The 23,175-nt window shown below is 35.8% G+C and overlaps 1 protein-coding gene across 1 annotated transcript; it reads left to right on the forward strand.

Moving 5' to 3' along the window:
- The first annotated feature begins 5,676 nt into the window (after positions 1 to 5,676).
- On the forward strand, positions 5,677 to 23,068 carry LOC118841118 (GDNF-inducible zinc finger protein 1-like). The gene is made up of 6 exons (XM_036748525.1): positions 5,677 to 6,962; positions 14,744 to 15,658; positions 17,032 to 17,126; positions 18,985 to 19,152; positions 20,180 to 20,337; positions 22,362 to 23,068. The coding sequence occupies exons 1-6, from the start codon at positions 5,677 to 5,679 to the stop codon at positions 22,602 to 22,604; spliced, it is 2,865 nt and encodes a 954-aa protein (XP_036604420.1). The 3' UTR covers positions 22,605 to 23,068.
- The last annotated feature ends 107 nt before the right edge of the window (positions 23,069 to 23,175 follow it).

Raw genomic sequence — 23,175 nt, forward strand, 5'->3', positions numbered from 1 at the left:
CAACTTGAACAAAATACGGAGTTGATGGTTCTATTTTTGTTTCCAGGATAAAATTAAAAATCCTCAATCTGGTATTTAAAAACCCCAGACCTTTCCAGTCACAATGGGAGTAAAATAAGACAAACAAAAAATCTAAGGTTGGTTTTGTTTTGTTTTATTGGTTGTGAGAGGAAAGAAAAGGAGGAAAATAGGAATACACTATTACCTCAATCAGTTTTAAAATCCTCTATTTGGCAGAATGTCTTGTATATATGTCCCCTTCTCTGTTCTGACATCACAACCATTCTGGTGCAGGCCCTTATCACCTCACACCAGGTCTGATGCTTTTTCATTGATTTTCCTGCCTCAAGTTTTTCTCCACTCTAGTCCATTCTCCACTTATCTGTCAAAGTGATTTCCTAAAATAAAGTGATTTTCCCAAAAATAAGAGCAAAATAAGAACAAGGCAATTCTAGTTTTTCTCAGTTCTGTTGTTTGTTTATGATGCCATCCACCATGAGCAAGTGTCCTTTACCTTTTTTTGATCCCTTCTTTTTCTCTGTATCACTAAAAAAAAAAAATCTGAACTCACCTTTTTTTTTGTTATTGTTTTTAGCTTTCTTTGTCAACCATAGCTCATTCTGAAGTGTAGGGCTCTTGATAGCATTCTCCCAGGACTTTGCTATACTTTTGTATCCATAGCATATTATTTGCCTTTCTATCTGTTTGCTATATGTGATTTTTAAAAACACAAGTTACTCAGCGAGTTCACTGTATTGGTCTCTTTATATAACTACTTTTCTTTCTTATTAGAATTTTCTGTTTGTGTTCTCCGAATTTCATTTATAAGAATTTCTTTTCCCTCTTGGGCTGACTTCCTCTGTAGAATTTTAGGCCATGAAATCCTACCTATCCTTTTTCTAAATTGTCAGAAACTGGTTCTCTACCAAACTAGAGTGTATATCAGACTCTACCTGGCTTTCTCCTACACAAATTATAAGATGGAGTGAACACTATCTCCCTAAGGTTTCTCTTATTTAGTCTTAATTACTGGGAAAATCAGATCTAGAATAGAAGTTCCACCTTTGGAAGATGAAATTATCATTAAGGCAAGTCAAGAATTCCATAAGCATTTTAATTCAACAAGCGTTAATAAAGCATCACTTAAATACCAGGAAATAGAAAGACAAAAATGAAACAATCCCTTCCTTCAAGAAGCTTACCCTTTGTGGGGTAGGGGAGAGCAATACACCTAACTAAATAAATTAACTCCTCTTTTTACTCCTCAGACTCTCAGTCTGCTCATCCTTCAAGCAATTAAACTACTAAATTCATCTGCTCACTTAAGATTGTCGCTCACTATTCACTCTTCATTTCAAGCAATCAGTTTGGAATTTCATGACATGATGGGGTTTGGTGAATCTTTGCTTGTTAAAGAACAACTTTATATGCATTTTCTAATTAGGTTTTCTACCTTAACTCTGTTAAGTTAGGAGCTCAGCAATACAGTTATTGTTATGCACATTTTTCAGGATGAGGAAAGTGAAGTTTGCAGAGATTAAATGATTTGCCCAAGGTCACATAATTAGTAAGTGACAGAAATAGGGCTTAAACCCAGGTCATTTTATTCCATATCCAGCACTCTTACTCAGGGTTATGTTCGGGTTAATATAACCATTGTGATCAGCAAATGGGTCCTAACAGCAGTAATTAGATGGTTTATAGATAATTCAGTCACAAAGGACAATCCCTTGATATTTATTCTAGATTCTAGCTAGAAATCAACCTTACGTAATAAATGTAATTGTTTGGCGTTTCCTCTGCCTGCCATAATATTACCTTTTTGGTAGAGATGTACAGAAAGCAACAGCCTCCCTTTTTAGTATAGGATCTTTTAAGATGAGCATGGAAAAATTGTTAGCCTTTCATTTTTGACAGGCCTTTGACTTCTTTCAAGTTGGCTTGTGTTTCTTTCATGTTTCTCTAAGAATTCTTTTTGCTAAGAGTATCACTTAAAAGCATAGCACGAGACTAAGAATATTACAAAGTGGCAGAGTAGAGGGCTGAGCCTGGATTTGGAAGACTGATCTTCCTGAGTTCAAATCCAGCCTCAAACACTTACTTGCCATTCTGAGACTGGGCAAGTCACTTAACCCTATTTGCCTCAAATAAGTTTCCTTATCTATAAAAAAAAATTAGCTGGAGAAGGAAATGGCAAACTACTTTAGTATCTTTGCCAAGAAAACCCTAGATGGGGTTACAAAGAATCAGACACAACTGAAATGACTGAAGAACATTACTAACTCAGACCTCTGTCATCCTTGCTATTTCTAAAATACCATAATACCTTTAATCTTCTTTTTCAATTTTCATCTAATAACTTCTGTATTTCTGATTGTAGTTAGCAATTCTGGGCCTATGGTTGGATTACTCAATTTTTGTTTCTTTTTTTCCCCCGTGTTTGTTTTTATTTTTAAACTTTGTTGATGATCCAAAGCTACAACCTAAACTTGGATTTTGATTACATATATATGTATAGATATGGATATATCTCTTCTATGCTACCCAACATAGAATTATATATCTAGAACTGGAACGAATGTTAGAAACTGTCAAGTCCAATTCTCACATATTATTGAGGAAACTAAAGTTCAAAGAGAAGATAAGTAATTTTTCCAGGGTCACACTACTGGTAATTGAGGCAAGATTCAAACTTGGGTCTTCCTAACTCCAAGTCCAGTGTTTTTTCCACTATATCACCTAATAGCCTTAATCTATCATGGAAGCCTCATTGGATTTCAGAAGAAGCTAAAGGTTAAAAAAAAGTAAAATTGCTTTCCAATCTATTTGATATAATGTTTGAATTTATTTCAGGTACAGTTAGCTTTGGACCAGTTACTAACATTAGTAACTCCTATGAGCTATTTTTAGCAACAATTTGTATGACAGAATGCTTTTATGTACTCCACTGAGCTAATATTAAGAACAGATAGAAGAATTTGTTGGCATGCCATAGTAAGAGATGGGGGTCACTTGTTTTTAGTGAAAATGTTTACCTTGGGAAGTAAAGAAGCTTTCTAAATGGAGGCTAAAATATAGATTCTCTACATTCACTTTTGGGTGCCTGGTTTTTGTTTTTCAGCAACACTTGTATGCATGGATCATAATGGATGCATTGGGCAGCACTTCTGAGTGTGAAAATACATAGAAAAATCAATTAAAAGAACATTATTTATGTGATAGTTTAGAAAAACAGATCTGTTATTAGAAAAGTTAGTTGTATGTGATTAAGCAGCTTATGACAATCCTGACTTTTTATAAAAGGATTATAAGACTTATTCTTAGCAAACACTGTTAAAGTATTTAATTATAATATGCTCTTTAAAATTAATTATACTATATTTAGGTATTTATTATGGTTTGATCATGGCTCTGGGTTCTCAAAAGGCAGTAACAGCAGAGCTTGAGGACTGATAGATACCACCAACCTGGAAGAGCTGAGTACTGGCCTGGTTGCAAACTATGCCAGTCATTGGCAGACCAGCCCAACTTTATTCAAACAGGTTCATTATCAAGTTGGGTAGAGAGTAATTAATTTTTTGGCCATGGCAACTTATGAAGATTGTATACTGAGTTGTATATTGCATTTAAGATATGTTAGTAGAGGGAGAAGATATATTGATGAAATCATAATTCCTTGAAGTGCTGAAATGATGTAATTGTATATAGGGCATTTCATTGAATAAGCTTTTAAAATAATGTTGCTGAGGGCAGCTAGGTGGTGCAGTGAGTAGAGCATTGGCCCTGGAGTCAGGAGGACCTGAGTTCAAATCCAGCCTCAGACACTTGACACGTACTAGCTGTGTGACCTTGGGCAAGTCACTTAATCCCAATTGCCCTGCCAAAAAGCCAAAAAAAATAAATAAAATAATGTTGCTTAGAAATTATGTGAATTAAAGGTGCAAAATTAATTTCTCTCTTTCCCTGGTTGGAAGTTGGAATGTTTTCTGCTAGTGTTTCTAAGTCCATTCTAGGATCACACAATTGAAAAACTGGAAATATGTACTTTTTATTATATACATGATGAATCTGAAAACAATTTGTATCATTATTATTGACTTATAAAACTTTTTTATCTTTATGCCTGATGATTGACAAATTTGCTAACTAAGGATATTATAATTCAAGAGTGTTGCTCAGCTTGATTGGGTACAATGGCACATGCTTATTCTACCCACTCTGGGAGAAAATATGCCCAGCAGTTGAAGCATCTCAGAGGATTCTAGAAGAGGCCGAAAGTAGGTAAACAAATTTTGGAAGAATCCAGACTGGGATATTTCAGGTCTACAGGGAAAGAGTCAGTTGATATTTTCCAATGTAAATCCATCCTATTGATATTGATATTCTTATCGATCATTCTGGAGAATTGCCAGGTTGTTTTTACTCAATAACCTAGAGGGAAAGAGGAAATAAGAGTATAAGAAAGGCAGACAACAAAATGTTGTTGTTTGCATAATAAAATAGCTTTTTCTTTTTTCAATATCTTTCACCTTTAGGTAAATAGTATAGGCTAGTTTAGAACTCTATCCCAAAGTGATCATGTTGCTTTCTCTTGTTTATCTGCTACTTTGGTTTGAAACAGATAGAATTATTTCCAAATTAACAAATTCAAGAGATGCTATGTGGTATATCAGTGAAAGAGCTAGCTTCTGAGTTAGGAAAACCTAGTGTGGAAATTGGAAGCGTTATATTGTTTGATGTTATAGTTATCATGATAGGACTCCAATATGAAGTCCCTCAGGCTAAGTGGTGCTAATGTTCATAGAAGCATAGAAGCAAAGACAGACAATTTGTACTTTTCCATTGTTAACTCTGTGTCAGGAAGATAAAGCACATGAGTTTTGGTTGGATGGTACTCTTAACCAGCTGCAGCAGTCTGAGCTAGTGCTCTCTTTGGCTTTGGAAGTCTTAGATGGTTAAATTAGATCCTCTCCTGTTTGTAGTCATATAAAGATACTGCATACTTGAGCTTCACTGAAGCCTGATATCAACAAAAAGTGGCCCCAAGAACTTCTTTACCACATCAGGGTCTGATGTGGAATACCTTCTCCCACATCTAGCACTGATTACCTATTTTCAACCAAGACTATTCTTAGGGTTTGTAATTTTGTCACATGAATCCCAGCATGAATGCCCTTTTCGCTGTCCAGCTGACTGAGTTTCTTGCATTCCTGGGGATGAACTTGTCTTTATATTGCTGTATAGTGTGAATATGCTTTTGTTTGCTTACTTGCTGTGTCACACAATAATAAAGCACTTGATTGTATTAGCTTGCTAAGTGCCAATTTTCTAGAAATTTCTGAACTTAGATTTTTGCTTTAGCCCTAGTGGCTAGGCCAAATAAAGCACCTAGGGTTCAAGGCCTGCCTCTGACCCATACTGACTTGAGATTCTGGACAGGTCCTACAGCTAACTGCTCAGTGCCCCCAAGTAACTACTTATTAACTTTGTATGGAAGACTTTAACTATAAGCTTCTAGTAAGATACTAAAGGCTTAGTGCTTATGAATATGCTTAACAATGGAAAAGTAAATCGTCTCAATTTCATGGGTCATCTAGACAGCCCCTAAAAAAGGATAGTAAACCAAATATTACTGTGGTAAATAGCTTCTAATTGTTTTCTCTTTTCCTTAACAGAATGGAGAAAAAGAAAATCTTGGTGAGATCCAAAGTGGCCGCTTCAAACCTTCTGAGTGCCTTGCATTCTCTCTATCAGTTTGGTCATTTCTGTGATGTAACTGTCCATACGGTACATCTTGGAATTCAGGAAGAGTTTTTGGTACACAAAGCAGTCTTGGCTGCTTCAAGCAACTACTTCAAAGGCCTTTTTCTAAGTGATGAGATGTCAGACATTAAGAGGTGTACTGTTGTTTTAGATGACATTTACACAGAGGAATTCACATCCTTTCTGGAATTCATTTATACTGCAAAAATTGAGATTGAACCGGAGAAATTGCATCGAATGAGAGAGGTTGCAGAGAGGCTTGAATGTAAGGACCTGCTTGACATTTGTGAGGAAATGAAGACAGGAAATAAAATGGATGGCTTGGATTTAAGTCTCCATTTGAAAACTCAGGTACGTGAAAATGGTGGGGCTTCATGGGTCTGTGATCAACATGCTCATCAGACCAAACTGAATGATTCTCCACCAATTGTAGTGACTCCTGTGAAGAGAAAACTCTGGGATATGCAGAAACACAGAACATTGTTAACAGGCAGTTCAGATCAAGCTTGTATGGTTGTAACTGATGTGAAAACGGGAATAGCCAAGATAGTGAAACCAAACAGAATAAAGCCCACCGAGAACTACACCACAGAGGTAATCAATTCAGAAGGGAAAAAAAGGCACCCTTCTTTGTGTGGATTGAAGGCCAAAGAAACCTGTCTAGTCATCAGGAGTGTATTATCTGAGCAAGATGAGGATGAGAATTCTCATATTTCCCAGCCTCTGAGCTCAAATGAATGCAGCAACACGCTGGAGGATTTGCCTCAGGTGTCTATGGAAGCCTATGAGTGTGAAAAATGTGAACAATCTTTCCCTTTCATCAAATCATATCAGTCACACATGGAGACTGAACATGGGATTAATGTTGTCATCAAGTACAGCTGTAATGTGTGTGACCAGCTCTTTTCCAATCGCCAGAACCTGAGGCAACACCGCCTCACAGTTCATAATGACGAGCGGCGCTTCCCTTGCACATTTTGTGACAAGAAGTTTAAACGTCAAAAGGATATAAAGTGTCATGTACGAAGAGTGCACGAAAAGAAAAGGAATCCTCAGGCTTGTCCCTACTGTGACAAGGTCATCAGCTCCAAGTGTGGGCTGACTGTTCACATTAGAACCCACACAGGAGAGAAACCTTATAAATGTGGCTATTGCCCTGCAAGTTTTGCCCAGAGGTCTGCTTACAATACTCATGTAAGGTACATTTTGTGTATGTATGTCTGGACACAAGTGCTGACAAGTGCACCCAAAATTATTTAGTGATCTCTGTTTTCAATTTATTGCATTATTTGGCTTGATCATGAGAGATTCGGGGTGGGAAAGATAATGAAAGATTTCAATGTCAGACATACTTTTTTTAAGAGTTAAGGGAAAAGCTTATATCTGTCCTTGGTATATATTCATTGTGATCTTAGGAAAATCTTTAAGTAAAGTAAGAGGTATGTTTAAACATAATATATCAAAATTAATAAATTTTATCTTGGGCCCTGCACATTGAAATATGTGAAATAATTTTATTAATTTATTAATAATTAATTGATTTAATTTATTAATAATATATTTATTAATTAATTATATGAAATATTTGATAGAGAATTCTCCAAGTAGTATAATTGTTATCCAGTATTGTTCATTTTTAAATATGGAGTCAGAATTCACAGAACCACAGAAAGGACTTCAGAGGCCATCTAGTTCCACCCAATAACAGAAGAATACTTTCTATAACGTATTCCATAATTGGTCATCTGACCTTCTTCTTGAACTAAAATAATGGGCAATCCACTACTTTTTGGATAACTTTTATTGTTAGAAAGACTAAATTTGCCTCTTTGTAACTGCTACCCATTGTTTCAAGTTCTTCAGGGCTTAAGTAAAACAATTCTAATCTCGTTTCCACCTGACAGCACTTCAGGAACTTGAATATTATGACCATGTCCTTGCTAAGCCATGATTTCAGGCCATACATCTTCAGTTCCTTCAGATCATCTTCAGATCTCCTGAACTCTAAGCCCTTTTCCTCTCTTACCTGACCTTGTATGTTTTAAAGCTTATTCGACATCTATTATAAAATGTGACACTCAGAGTTGAACATAGTACTGGAGATATAATCTAACCAGAGCAAAGTTCTGTGAACATATCACCACTAGACTTGGACACTAGGCCTTTCTTAAATGTAGGTTGCCATACATGCCACACTCTCAATTCATATTGAGTTTTAATCCATAAAATCCCTCAGATCTTTTTGAACAAACTATCTAAACACACCTCTCTAATTTTTTGAATCCAAGTGTTAGACTTTATGAGGATAGAAGAATGGCTTGGCATAGTCCATGAGGTCATGAAGAGTTGGATATGATTGAATGACTGAACAACAACTAGAAGTTAGATTTTACCCATATTCATCTTATCAGATTTGACCCAACGTTCTTTAGCCTTTTTCAAATATTTTTGAATCCTGATTTATCTAGCGTATTGGCTTTCCTTAATGGCTTTTTGTCATCTATAGATCTGAAAGACATGTTATCTGTGCCAGTTGGTTCTGAATCCATCTAACTGTATTATTAGTTATGACATAGCTGTCAAAAAAGGTAATGTGATGTTAAGTTGCACTAAAATATCTTTCAGTTAGGTGGCGCAGTGGATGAAATGCTGAGCCTAAAGTAAGGAAGACCTGAGTTCGAATTTTTCACTTTCTAGTTGTATGACCCTGCACAAGCCCTTAACCTCATTTGTGTCATCTGCAAAATGGAGATGATAATAACAGCACTTGCCTCCCAGGGTTTCTGTGAGGATCAAATGAGAAAATAATTGTAAAGTGTTTAGCATAGTGCCTGGCACATGGTAGGTATTATATAAATGCCAGCTACTACTATTATTTTAAAATTCACCTATTTTATTTTACTTAATAACAATGTGAGATTTGAATTATATAATTTAAATTATTATTTATATATGGCATTATTTAATGATATGATAGAATGTGATAAAAAGATCAGAGGTCAGAGGACATCTGGAGTACTATGTTAAGTTCAGAGGACTAAATTTTAAGAAGGACGTTAGTGAGCTAGGGATTATCCAGAAAGGGTGGCCAGGATGACCAAGAGCCTTGGAGTCTCAACGTCAGCTGATGGACGGGGATATCATATAAGGGAGCTCTTGGATACCAGTTAGACCACATCATCGCTGGGGTTCCTTCCAGTTCTAAGATTCTGTAATTGCTCATAAAACTTTTTACATAGCACAATAATACTGTGAGGAAGGTAGTATTATTCCCGTTTCACAAGTGAGGAAACAGGCTCAGAAAGGTTAAGTGCCTTGTCCAAGGTCACATGGCTTGTAAATATCAGTGCTGCAACTCAGAATCCTGTCATACAGCATGTTTCCACAATGCTATCTTTGTAATCTAACCATTCTATTAATGGATTTTGCTTTACTTTTTTATTTAATTTCTCATAAGAGTATTTTAACCCTTCCCTTATCTGAGTTGAATTAAGGGAAGGTGGGTTCAATGAACATCTGGCCAGAGAGTCTGGGAATTTTCATTCAGATTTAGGCTTCTAACCCCTAGAGAGAAAAACCCTGTACTCTTTAGAGTAATTATCTTCTTCATATGGGGTAATGATCACCATATTTGTAAATATATTTCAATTCAATAGATGATACCCTTAGCTTTTGGTACTTCAAAACTGTGTTGAGAGGAAGAATTTTGTTTTCCCTTGGGTACACATTACATCCTTCTTAGTTTCTGCCCTGATACCGCGTACTGAAGCAGTAGGGCTCAAGATTCCTCAAGATCCAAGTAGAGGGATGGGAAAAGGGTGGTAGTTCCTGGAGGAAGGTATATCATGGTTTAGGAGGGTCAGAGGTGTAGGATGAATTATGAGATAGACCAGGGAAACCACAGAGAATAAAAACTTTAAGGCTTAAAAAAATGATTTCCTTTTCTTTATCCCTTGTCATTTTCCCTTTTCTGGACACTTTAAGGGGGCTGCTATTGAACTGTCTGGTCATTGCTTCTCATTTTGATCTTGTCTTTTACATTCTAAGACACAGTGTTCAAATATGGTGATAATAAATAAATACTGAAACTGATAGATAACTAAACATCTTTGTTAAACAGAATGAATACTAATTGGCCCAGGACTTATAAACACATCTATCATTCAGGATTTTTTGTTTAGTAGAGTTTGTGATATGTACATCAATAAAATAACTACCTGCAATTGGTATCATAGAACTATAGTGATACTTGTTTTTAAAAATAGCATTCTACCTCCATATTTCCAACTGACACAATAGCAATGCTGGAAGGTAGGTGCTATCAATATCCACATTTTACAGGTGAGGAAAAAACAGAGATTTTAAGTAACTTGCCTAAGATCATACAGCTGGTAAGTGAGGCAAATACTAGTCTTTCTGACTCTAGATCCAACACTCGATCCACTGCACCACCTAGCTGCAAATGTGTAATAAATATAAAGACAAAATTCAAATAGTCCCTGACCTATAAGAGCTTACATTCTTCCAGAGAAATACAATATGTATATAAGGAATTAAATACAAAATATATGAGTAGTAGAGGGAGAGTTAGGCAATAACAGGCATAGGAAGAAGAAAAGCAAAGTCTTAGAGTAGGAGGTGGCACCAGAACTCTGCTTTGAAGGAAGCTAGGGATTTTAAGGATTGAAGATGAGGAGGAAGTGCATTCCAGACTTGGGCAAGCATTTTTGCAGAAGTATGGAGTTAGGAAACAGAAATGTTGTCTAGAAGGAACAACTCATAGGCCAATTTGAAATGAAAAGTTACATGAAATAAGCTTAGAAAGAATGGGAATCAGATTGTGGAAGGCTTTAAATGCCAGACTTGAGAAGTTTATATTTTATCCTAGAGTCAATTGGGACCTATGGAAGATTTTTTTTAGTAAAGAAGGTAACACTTTTATATCTCTTTTTTGGGGAATCTCAATTTGACAGCTACATGGAAGATTAAGGTAAAGTAGATTAAACAAAAAAATTAATTTCAGATTGCATTGTTTGTAATGGTAACAGTTTCTGGAATATAAATCTGAAGACATTTGAGTAGGTACCTCCAGTAGCTCTGATAAAAAAGTCTTCCTCCCACAAGGGCTTTCCAAATAAGCCATCTTATCGAATGGCTTGAAGGACTGCCGTTGTGTCAGTTAATTTCTCTTCTGTAGTTCAATGTATGCTTGCTTAAGAGTTGGGAAATTGAGGAATGACCTTGAACTATTTATTTACATGCCTTCTAAACTGGATCTCTCCCTATTTACTGACTTTACCCAACAGTTAACATAGCCCCACATTTTTTTTATTCTTCTCATCCCTTCTCCATCCCTAGTTGTCTGCTTCCTCAATTCCTACCAACCTTAATACTTCTTCACCAATATCTCACTCCAGATCAGTACCCCACCTGTGTTCTGGAATTCCTGGTCCCTAATTAACAAACTTCCTTTCATCTTAAACTTCTTCCTTTCTAACTCCCTCCATCTTCTGGAACTTACTGAGACTTGGCTCACTCCTGAAGACACTGCATCTCGCCACCCTTGCCAGTACTGGTGACGCTTTGTCTCATATCTCCCAACTCACTGGTTGCACTGGTGGAGTGGGAAATACCTGTTACTTCCAAATGCTGCCTCTAGACTTCTCTCTCTACTAACATCACTCAGCAACCTTTTCTCTTCTGAAGTTCTTTATCAAAATGTGTAACTAATTCAATCTCCTCCTTCTCCCTTCCCCAACCCACCCCCTGTTCTCTCTTCCTTCCTTAATGAGTTTATAAGTATCTGTCTCCACTCCATCTCCTGCTCTCATACCAAGGGACTTAAGCATACTGGTGCTCCCTTAAGACACCGACTTTCCATTCCCACAATCAATTCAATTTCTAATCATTACCTCAGATAATCATACTCTTGATCTCACCATCACCTATTCATAAGTGTTAGACTTACACATTCATGAACTCTGAAATTCCTTTATCTGATCATAATCTTTTATCATTCCATCTTTTCCTATACCTTACAAACCCTATCTCCATTCTTCATCCTCATGATCTCCATTCTCTGCAGCCTTCACTTCTTTCCCAGGCTATCACTTCTGCTTTGGCTACACTTTTCCTCCCTTTCCTATCTCACTCCTCTGTGAAACAGTTCAACTCCATACTATTATATACTCTCAACTGTCTAGCCCATTTGTCCAACTGCTAATCAAACACAGCCAAATCCCAGCCCTGGACTACTCTCACCATCCACCTCCTTTGCTCTATTTATGTGCTGCTGAATGGAAATAGAAAAAAATCACAAAACTGTGCTGATTGTGTCCATTAAAATTTTCTCAATCTAATTTCAATTAGCCCTTACTGAAGCAAGGCAATCATTCTGTTCCTCCCTTGATGATTACCTTTCTTTCTCTACAGTAGCTGTTCTCTTATCTCTTCTCAGGCCCCCCACTAGGCCCTCCTCTCATATCCTCTCAGCTGAGGAACTCACCTCATTCTTCACTAAAAAATTTGAGGCCCCTGAGGAAGAGTTCCCTTTTCTTCCTCCTTCATCTCCTATCATTCTGACATCTTCCTCCCCCTCCTCCTCCTCTCCTATTTTCCCTCTCCCTTCTCCCCTTCTCCTACTCCCCCTCCCCCTCCTCCCCTTCCTCCTCCTTTTCTTTACTACATTCTTTAAGAAAGCCATCTAAACTTGTTGCTCCACTTCCTCTCCTCTCTCTTTTCTAATTTCTCTGCTCTCCAGCTTCCAACATCATCATGTAATGAAAACTGTTGTCTCCAAAGTTACCAATGCTCTCTTAATTACTAAATCTAAAGACCTTTTCTCAATGCTCATCCCTTTTGACCTCTCTGTGATCTCTGACACTGTTGATCACCTCTACTCCTGTAGACTCATTATTCTCTAGGTTTTCATGACACTGCTCTCTCCTGGTTCTCCTCTCACCTCAGTCTCCTTTGCTGGATTTCATCCATGTCATGTCCCCCAACCATGGGTGGCTCCCAAACCTCTGATCTGTCCTTTTCTTTTTCAATGATACTATTTAATTTGATGGCTTCATCAGCTCTCATGGGTTCAGTTTCATCTTTATGCTGATGCTATCCACATTTCCACCCCAGTTTCTCTCCAGAGCTCCAATCCCAATTGGAGCTGTTCTATAGGCATATTAATTTTAACATGACTAAAACAGAACAGATTATCACTCCAAACATCCCTCTTCCTGACTCTCTCCCAAGGGGAAAAAATCTAGCAAGACCTATTAGTACATTGAAAATATCGGACATTATAGAAAATGTTCCACACCTGTGGTTACCTCATCTCTGCAAAGATTTATAGGGGGAAGGCATCATTTCATAACTCACCTCTGGGGCCAAACTCATTCTTTATACTTCCACAATATTATGTTTGGATTGCCTTGTGCTTGTTCTTTCCATTTGTGTTGTTTCAATCATTGTATACAGTCTTCCCTCAACGTTAAGGTTTCACCTTCGTGGTTTTGGTTATTCGTGGGTTGGCTACCTATAATTAAATGGTAATTTTTGGAGATTTGTGGAAAATCATAGACGACATGAGTATGTGAAGAAAACTAAAAAAAATTTAGGAAGTCATAAATTCATAAATACTCTGTATTAATGTTTGACATTTATTCCCACATGTAAACATACGTAAGTTTATTATAAACAGTTAAATTTTATTAAACATTTCAGTGCACTAAAGAATTATGGGACTATACACTTTCTTTGGGAATGCCTCCTCTCTGTCTCTACCATCTAGACTCAGTCGCTTTGGTTTTGTCCTGCAGTGATTGTTGTATCTTGTTCTTTTTATAGAAGGAAATTTGTGAAGCACTTGCTTCAGCTCCACTAGAACTCTGCATAGTGGGTGATATACTAAGCTGTCTTGAGACAATAGAAACTGCAATTTTTTAGTGGCTGCATTGTATTGTTTTACTTGATTTTGTGTTAAATAACTATGATAAGAATTATGAAAGGTAAAGGTTTGGGGTGGGACCTAAAGTTATTTGTGTTTTTTCACATTCACGGGAGTTCTGTGCCCCTAACCCCTGCAAATGTCGAAGGAAAACTCTATATTGTTTTCGTGTCTCTATATTGTTTTCGTGTCTCTTGCTTACTTTATTTTGCATCATAATATAAATTTTTGCATAAATCTCTTTGTTCATCATGTTAATTATTTCTTACAATACAATAATTTCCCATTACATTAATATACCACAATTTATTTCACCATTCCCCAGTTGATGGGCATGTACTTTGTTCCTTGTTCTGTGTGTTACAAAAAGTACTGTTATAAATACTTTGGTATGCAGCCCTATTTTTGTCAGTGACCTCCTTGGAGTATATGCTTAGCAGAGAAATCACTAGGTCAAAGGGTATAGATATTTTAGCCACTTAATTTGCATAATTCCTCATTGCTTTCCAGAATTATTGTATCAGTTGGCAACTCCATAAAGATGAGTCTTTCTGATTATAAGCCCTAAGTTCTATCCACTGTGCCGCCTAGCAAGATCATTAGGATTTGAACCCAGCTTGTCTGATCCTAAACCCAGCACTCTTTCTGCTGTATAGTTATCCAGGATCACACAGCTAATTAATAGCAGAGGCAGTATTTTAAAATCCGTGTCACCAGACTTCCAGTCCATACTTTCCACTAAACCACACTATTTTCTGAATCCAACAGATTTCTGTAGAGTAATTATTGTCATACTTGCTCAATGATCCCTGCTAGTTCTCTGAAGAGAACTGGTTTTCATACTACTCCATTATTATGGAGAAATGGAAGACCCTTAAGGCATGAGATACTCTCTTTAAGTTAGGGGGAAATGATATTAGCTTTGTAGGGGTCTATGCAAGGTTAGAATCAAAAAAGCTTTGAACAGTCTCTTTGACTTCACAGGATGTTCACTTAAATATAAGTTCTTACCTAAATTGCATTTTTCCCCCACAGAAAAATACATGAATCAAAACAAGATAGAAAAACTATGCCAGTATACTGGATGGTTGTTCCACCTACTAGCAGATCAGAGACAGCAGACTATGAAATAGATTTCACTAAAGAAACATGGGAACAGTCCTCAGATAACAGTTTACCGATGGGAACCAGTAGCAAAGACATCCTCAGCTATGAAGAAGATGCTGGCAACTCATCTAATGCAGTTGATTATAGTAATGAAGCAGAAGAAAAGGAAAATGAAAAAAATGATGACAAAGAAACTGAAGTGAGTAGAGCAGGAGATGAGGATGAAAAATCAAGTGTTAAAGGAGAAGAGGAAGGACATTATGATGCTGGTTTTTCTGAAGTAGAAATGAATGATAGCAAAGATAACGAAGTCTGCACAGATGATGACTTTTCAAATGAAAAAGATGCAGAAGACAATGAATCTGATGAAGAGTTTAAGATAAATAAAGTAAATAATATGACAGTAATGAAGAAATCAACTTATGTTATAACTTGTGATAAGTGTGATCAACAGTTTGTATCCCGGAAAAAATATGTAGATCACTGCAAAGATGTACATCAGTCCCTTCCTGGGAAGGTCTATCGGTGTGATATCTGTAACAAGTCCTTTGCTAGTTATAACAGCTGTAAAGAACATCGAGCTTGTGTGCATACAGAAGAGAGGCAGTTTGCCTGCACTCTCTGTAATGCTACTTTCAAACGAAAGCGAGATGTAAGAACTCATTACATGCGGAAGCATGAAGGAAGAGTAAAACGACCACTTTGTTCTGTGTGTGGAAAAATTTTGAGTTCTAGAACAGCACTGGTATTCCATATGAGAACCCATACAGGGGAGAAACCTTATGAATGTGGTGTCTGCCATGCTAAATTTGCTCAACCATCCCAACTTAAAATTCACACAAGGTTAGCTTTCACCAGCTCCTCTTGACTCTCTTTAGTCACATATTCCTGCCCCCATTTTTTCATGACTATCTTTCTTGAGTTAACTTTTATTATCAGTATAATGTTCCTATTAGTGCTGATGAATTAAAAATAATTCACTTTTAATTGTTTGCCAAATGTAACCTTAAAATTCTCTACTTTGTTAAGATGGGAAATTAATAAATGAACTGTTTTTAGCCCCAGAGTTAGAATTGAATCATCTAAAGCTTGTAATTTTAAATTGTTATTATAATCTTCTTAAGTATTCCATTTTATGATATAATCCTGAAAAGTTATGTTTAAAGGGATAACTTTAGGGATGTTTTCCATCCAATATCTGTTTGACTGCCTATGAACTTCAAGGGAACATTCTATGAAATGCAAAGATAGGAAACAATCAGTGTTAAGGTTGAATTAAATGTGGTGTAGCAGATTTAATTTGCTTCTTGGTTCTCGATTAAAATTTGACACTCATATTATCTGTCACTAGTTTTTAATTTCCAGTCATTTGAAAAGAAAGAGGTATGATTGTATGAAGAGAATTTTAAAAATAATTTGATTTTCTAATATAGACATGTTGGGGTTATGGTTATATTTCCTTTAACCCTTGCCCATATCTAAACATCTTCATTTGATTTGTCCTTGATTTTCTCAGTCTGCAAAATCAAATGTAGGACCCCCAAACCCTAAATTACTGGGGATAATGGAGGTGAACTTAATCATAGGATTTAGATCTGTAAGGAATCTTAGATGTCATCTAGTTTATCCCTTTCATTGTACACATGAGGAACTGAGGCCCAGAGAGATGAAGTACCTTGTCTAAGCAGGGACAAGTGATGATCAGCAGAACCAAGATTTCAACAAAGGTTCTCTAGTTTCAATTTAGTGCACTGGCAATTATATCATGCTACTTCCCCCAAGAATTGGGTTTAACAGCTGAAATTTGATATATACATTGTTACATAAATGTGATGGCCTGTGGATTGTTTTTCTTTTATTTGCTTTTACCTTTTATTAATATTTTCAGCTTTTACATCAGCATCATATCCAAATATGTAAATTCCTTCTTCTACGCAGGAAGCCATCATTTGTAAAGCTGAATTAACAAAAAAAAAGAAAAAAAAACAAATTAACAAAACTAATCATTATATTATCAACAAAATTTGACATGTGACATTCCACACAATAGTCATTTATAAATATCTACAAAGAAGGAAGGGTGGATAGAGATTATTTTTATAACTCCCTTATAAACTATTTCCACAAATAAAATAAGTTCAAGATCAAATAATCTATAGGTCATTTTTATACCACTATTGAATCTGCATGCTTTTTTCTTTTCTTCCTGGATATAGGTCTCATACTGGAGAAAAACCATATATTTGTGAGGACTGTGGAGCTAGCTTTGCAGATAAAGGAAAACTAAATGGCCACAAGAGGACTCACACGGGTTTGTATTTAACACTATAGGCTTGTAATATCTTCATGTATAGAATAAACCCTTATTTGATATTCAAAATTAACTCTCTATAAATTCAAGTGACTAGATTATAAATGATTTTTCCTTTATACAAATACAGATCGACATAGCAGAGTTTACCAAAAACAAGATGTTATTTACAACAAAAAATTCTGTCTTCTGAGGAGTTGAAAATACTTCATCAAAATTTATATACGATTTGGGGCTGGAAGCTAGATCATCAGGATTTTTTGACCCTACGTTCTAGAACTGAAACAAACAGTACTGAGTGCTTCCATATGCAAGAGATAGTACTGGGCACTCTGGAGAATAGAAAGAAGTGAAAGACATTATCGCAGTATACCTATGGCAACATAAGCTACTTGAAGGCAGGGACTGTCTCACTTTTGTATTTGTATACTTAGCACCTAAGCCTGATACATAATAGGATTTATTAAATGCTTCTTGGTTGATTAATTCAGGAATTTTATACCGAAATTGGTAGAATGTGGTAATTCTCTTAGGCTCTACATCCTTAGAGTTTTTAGATGGAGTTGAGAAGTGTAAAAAATTTAGAAAACTGAATAGAATCCATTCTAGATTAATCAAATATAAACCTTTTTTAAATAAAACACTTTGTAAAAGGCACACAAATATTTCAGTTATGCAAAGAAAAAGAAAAACAAAACTTTAGATGCAGGAAATCTTATTTTATAATATAAAGCAAGATTTTAGTCAGACCCTATCTGGATGAATCAAGTTCCATCTTGCCTTCAAAAAATTTCAAAACTCCTATAGTGACCTTAAAATTCTTCCAGAAACACAGACCTGTCTTCTTTATACCAATATTTTATTAGTGTTGTATAGCAGCAAGCCATGAAACAGTTCGATGACTTCACAACGAATATCACACAGAGGGCAACAGAGAGAAGGGCATGTTGGCTGTGAGCAGGGTACAACGTATAACACACGAACCCTAAAGAAAAACGAAGTAAAGAGTTTTATCGGAAAAATATCTGATGGAAAAAGAAGATAAATTAGTCATTACTAACAAGGATAATGGATGACATGTGAATAGCCTGAGTGCTCCACTGAGATCCTTTGTAGTATAGCCTTCCAGCACATTGGTGAATTCTCGTGGCGAATTTTTCAGGGGACACAGTTGAAAAATGGTAACATCTGTGATTTATCTACCTTTCTAGTTTCAGATATTGACTTTAGAACTTTTAAGCTGTTAACATGTGTCTCAATAATCCCTTCTTTAAGAAGAGGCCAAAAAATGTGCCATTTATCTCCCTTACACATTCACTGCAGTAAATACTTTATAATCACAAATAATGGCCTTGAGAAAGTGCTTTACCTAATAAAGGGTTAGTGGTTTATAATGGAAACAAGTCAAAAATTTTTATTGTGAATGAAAAGGTTGAGATTATGCCAAGAAGTGACCAGAATTCAATTTCAGTTTCTCAGAAAGTGGGTAGAAATCAATGTTTGCAGATGGCAAAATGACCAGTCAGCTAGCACTTATTAAATACTTGTTACGTGCCAGGAACTGTGCTAAGTATCTCCGTCTGAAAAAAATGACTTAGGAATGCATAAATAAAAGTCATTAGTTATCCTCATGACTGAATAAAGAATGATATAGAAAAACATGGACAAAATTGTAGTGTGGAAATTTAACAGTGAAGGAGACAGTGTTAACTTACAATTTAAATGCAAGAGAAATGTATATGAGATGTGAAGACTAAAGATATTCACAGCTCCAGCTCTCAAGTTATGATGAAAGCTGCAATGACAAAATTTGACATCAAGACATTCGCAAATCCTTGACTTTATCTTATGTTTTTAGGAGAACGGCTATTTAAGTGTGATGTCTGTGGAAAACATTTTGCCACCAATGAATACTTAAAATGCCACAAACGATGTCATATGGGAGCTAAGCCTTATAAATGCGATGTGTGTGGAAAAACATTTGGATTGAGAGCCTCATTAGCTCAACATAGCAATGTTCACGCAGGTAAAGATATCCTTAAAGAATTGAGCAAATAAGGCATTTCCTCTGGAAATCAACAGATTGATATTGATGAAAGTTTTGATATTCACTATAGCATTAACATATTTCTTATACAGGGTGTCCTAAGAGTTTTGTATAGTTTTAATTTTCAGTAATTTAAAACTGCACTAAGATACTTTTTTTAAAAAAAATAATAACTTAAATCTGCACTTAACTCTTGGAACATCTTGTTTATCTTCTGTAATAATCGCACACATTTTTACACATTTACGTATAATGTAAAGCGCTTCCAAATTCTTTTGTTTGAACTACTAGATTATAATCTACATTAGGGTAGGGACTGAGTCTCTAATCTTTTAAATACTTTTAAAATACTCCCACTACTTAGCCTGATACTTTCTACAAAGTTTGTACTTTTAAAAATTTGCTATATTGAATCATCATACTAGCTAGTACAACTATTATTATCCTCATCTTACAGGCTAGGAAACAGAAGCTTTGAAAGGTTCAGTGAGCTGCCCTAGTTCACAGTAGGACTCACAACCTAAACTTTCTCTCAACTCCCATGATCTTTCTACCACTATACTATAGTGTCTTGATATCTTTTGCTTCTATGTCATAGTCATTTCCCTGTCTACCCTTCCCCTTTCCTGAGGCTTCTCATGACCAGGAAAAACAGTTAAGCAAAGACAACAAATACAGAATTCCACAATGGGCACAACCTGTAGTCCCCCACCTCTCTAATGAAAACAGGGGTATGTTTCATTATCTGTTACAGGGACCATTCTGCATCAATTCTTAAGAGATTTCTCAGGTTTCAATTTCTCATATTTGTCATTTCTTACTGTGTTAACACTGATATATCAGTTTGGTTAGCCATTAGCCAAATGATGGGAACCTGTTTTGTTTTCAGTTGTTTTTCGTTTGTTTGTTTTGGCAATACTTAATTGTTTCTTTCATCTTCTAAAAATCTTGTTTTTAAAATTTTGTGTTACGTAATAACTCCACTGATTTTGACACTGGTTTCCAGAGACTCGTCCGTATTTCTGTGAGCAATGTGGGAAAACGTTCACTCAGCAAGGAGCCCTCAGACGCCATCAGCGCATTCACACAGGAGAAAAACCATACAAGTGTCGGGCTTGTGAGAGAACCTTCACAGACATGTCAACGCTGAGGAGGCATGTGTCGGTAGGTTGATTCTCTGTAGTTTGAATGCATATTCGTTCGCTTGAAATTAATATGAGCAACTGTAAAGAATTTTGTTTACCCAAATTCACAAATTTATTTTTCTTTTGCCCCAAATATTTTTGGCCCTTGTTCCTTTCTAAATATGAAGACAATAGTATTAGAGTAATATATTCTCTGGATTGTTTCTCCAGTTGTGGTCAATAGAGTTGTACTCCCTTGCCAGCATCCTTATGATGAACAGCATACATTTGTGAGATGGCTGGCTGAAAGGTAGCCCTTGTCAATGAAATAGAACAAAGTTACTGCTCCACTTGACAATCATACCTCATTAGCACACACTGAATAAGTAACAGTGGTAACTTGTCTCAGATTCTGGAAAAAACAGTAAATTCTTATCATATTTTTAGCTGGGTTTTTAGATAATAACTTTGTAAAAATCATTTTTTTCTGTCTTCTGGTAGTACTGGTTAAAGTAGAAGATGGCATAAATCAAGTATACTGTGCTAGAGGAGGGAAGTCAATAGACTTAGCTTACTTATCCAGCCTGTCAGATGATGTTGCCAGTTGCATAACTGTTCACTTTGGGTTTCCCTGTTTGCAAAATCAAGGTATTTGAAGAAAATGAAATCCTGTCCCCTGCATACCACACAGAGATATTTTGAGGAGAAAATAGAGGATATATGTGCAAACATTTTGGAAATAAAGGCTAATAATTGTAGCCAGCATTTACCTAGTATTTTATATACATTATCTCCGTGAACTTGACAATAACTATGTGAGGTAGATATTACAGGTATCATCCCGGTTTTATAGATAAAGAACTTGATGCTTAGAAAGAGGCTCAGTAATTTGCCCATGGTTATACAGCAAGTAAGCATGAGAAATATGTGATTAAAATCCAGGCCTTCCTGACTCCATGCTGATCACCTATCCATTGTTTCATGCTGCCCCTACATAAATTATTATTTTCCTACTTTACAGTCAATTATTTTTGATGTTTCATATGTTTTTATTAAATAGTAGGTACATTTTGCTATACCGACTAGTATTTCATTGACTTGCACTTCGGTGGTTCTTCCCTGACAAGGTTGAACATAAAAGGAATAAATATTTCTATTAGTCCAAAGCTAATTCTGTATTGCTGATTTTATAGAATGTAAAATTCTATAGATGGGTGCTAAATATTATATGCACAGGTATGTCCTAAGTCAGGGGTGGGGAACCTGCGGCCTCGAGGCCACATGTGGCTGTCTAGGTCCCCTTTGAATCCAAACTTATTCTGTGAAGTTTGGATTCAGTCAAAGGGCCACACTTGAGGACCTAGAGAGCCACATGTGGCCTCGAGGCTGCAGGTTCCCCACCCCTGTCTTAAGTTTTTTGTTTAAAAGCTATGAGCTATATCATGAAGAATACCACTTACCAAGTATTTTTGGATAAGTATTATTGCCAAATGGGCTAATGCCATTGTTTATAGAAGGCATTTGGCAATGTCATAACTTTGCTTATTATGATATGACCATAGAGACACTCGTTAAAGTATAAAAAAGAAGACAGATAATATAGTTCAATTCCATCATTTGATAGATGATGAAATTGTAGCCAATAAGAGTTAAATGATTTACCAAAATCATGGGGTTAATGTCAAAGATAGGACAAGGCCTCCTTACTTTTAGTCCAGTACATTGTAATAAAACCTAATTTAAATGACTTTTTAAAATATTCTAACTAAATTAACCAAATCATGAAGCTTTACTCAAACTATATTTAACACTTTTCAAAACTTAACATCGGAAGCAACTGAAATGGGCATCAGCTCAAGGGAGTCAGCAGTAGTAAACAGTGAAATCAGCCTTCTGTTTCATAGCATGGGCAGAATTTCAGTCAACATTTTGATGATACTAATAAGTTGCTGCTAATTAGAAATGTCCATTATCATGATTTAGCATACTTGTGATTTCTACACACTGGCTTTTCTCAAGAGCATTTTTAACAAGTATTCTTCTTTTTCCTCCCATTTCTATTAGATCCATGATCGAAATGCACATTGGAGAAGTTTCCTGATAGATCTTACTACTAAAAAAGACCACAACTGGTCAAAAATTGAGACCTTATCAGATGTGTGTATGGGTGAGGAGCCAACACCTGAAATTTGGTCAGTTGACCAAGGTAGACTGTATAAACCAGACAATGCAGTTATGAAAACTGCTAATGTCATAGCCACCAGTGTTACTACTAGTACCAATAACCATTCCTTGGTATATATGTAACAATAAGACCTGTATTGATAAAGCTACAATCACATAACAAAACATGATCAGGAATTTTAAAATCCTAATTCAACTGTAGATGTTTCATTTTGATGCCATAGTAAGTCATTTGGGTTTTTTTTAGAAGTGCTGTAAGACTCCCATCAGTAAAAACAAGTTTGTTTTAATAGCTGTTAGTTCTTGGAACTTTTATTCACATATTATAAATGTATTATACCACTAATGATCCTTTTATATTAAATTCCTCATGCCATTTGTATAAACTATTGCATTTATGTTTATATTTATATTAAGCTAATTCTAGGGGAAGCAATATGGTATTAGTTACTTAGTGACTAATTTATTCGTTTATACTTATAGAATGGTTTTTAGCAGCTTTCTGAGTATAAAAACATGAAATCAGTCATACAGTGATAGGATTTAGAGGTTTTTAGAAATGAATAAAAATGGAAAGTGAAATTTTACCTTTTGCTTGACTGATATTGATGTGGTTGTTTCACATTTTGTAAACACCTTACTTGAAACTTTAAAATAAGCAGTGTGGTTTAATTATGATGTATAGTAACAGACT

The sequence above is a fragment of the Trichosurus vulpecula genome, chromosome 3 (assembly GCF_011100635.1).
Source record: "Trichosurus vulpecula isolate mTriVul1 chromosome 3, mTriVul1.pri, whole genome shotgun sequence".
NCBI classification, from domain to species: domain Eukaryota; kingdom Metazoa; phylum Chordata; class Mammalia; order Diprotodontia; family Phalangeridae; genus Trichosurus; species Trichosurus vulpecula.

What these genes read in the sequence shown, in the direction of transcription:
- LOC118841118 (XM_036748525.1), top strand. Translation starts at nt 5,677, where the DNA reads ATGGAGAAAAAGAAAATCTTGGTGAGATCCAAAGTGGCCGCTTCAAAC. An exon ending in CCACAAGAGGACTCACACGG is followed by an intron (nt 17,127 to 18,984) that starts GTTTGTATTTAA and finishes TTATGTTTTTAG; the next exon opens with GAGAACGGCTATTTAAGTGT. An exon ending in CGCTGAGGAGGCATGTGTCG is followed by an intron (nt 20,338 to 22,361) that starts GTAGGTTGATTC and finishes CATTTCTATTAG; the next exon opens with ATCCATGATCGAAATGCACA.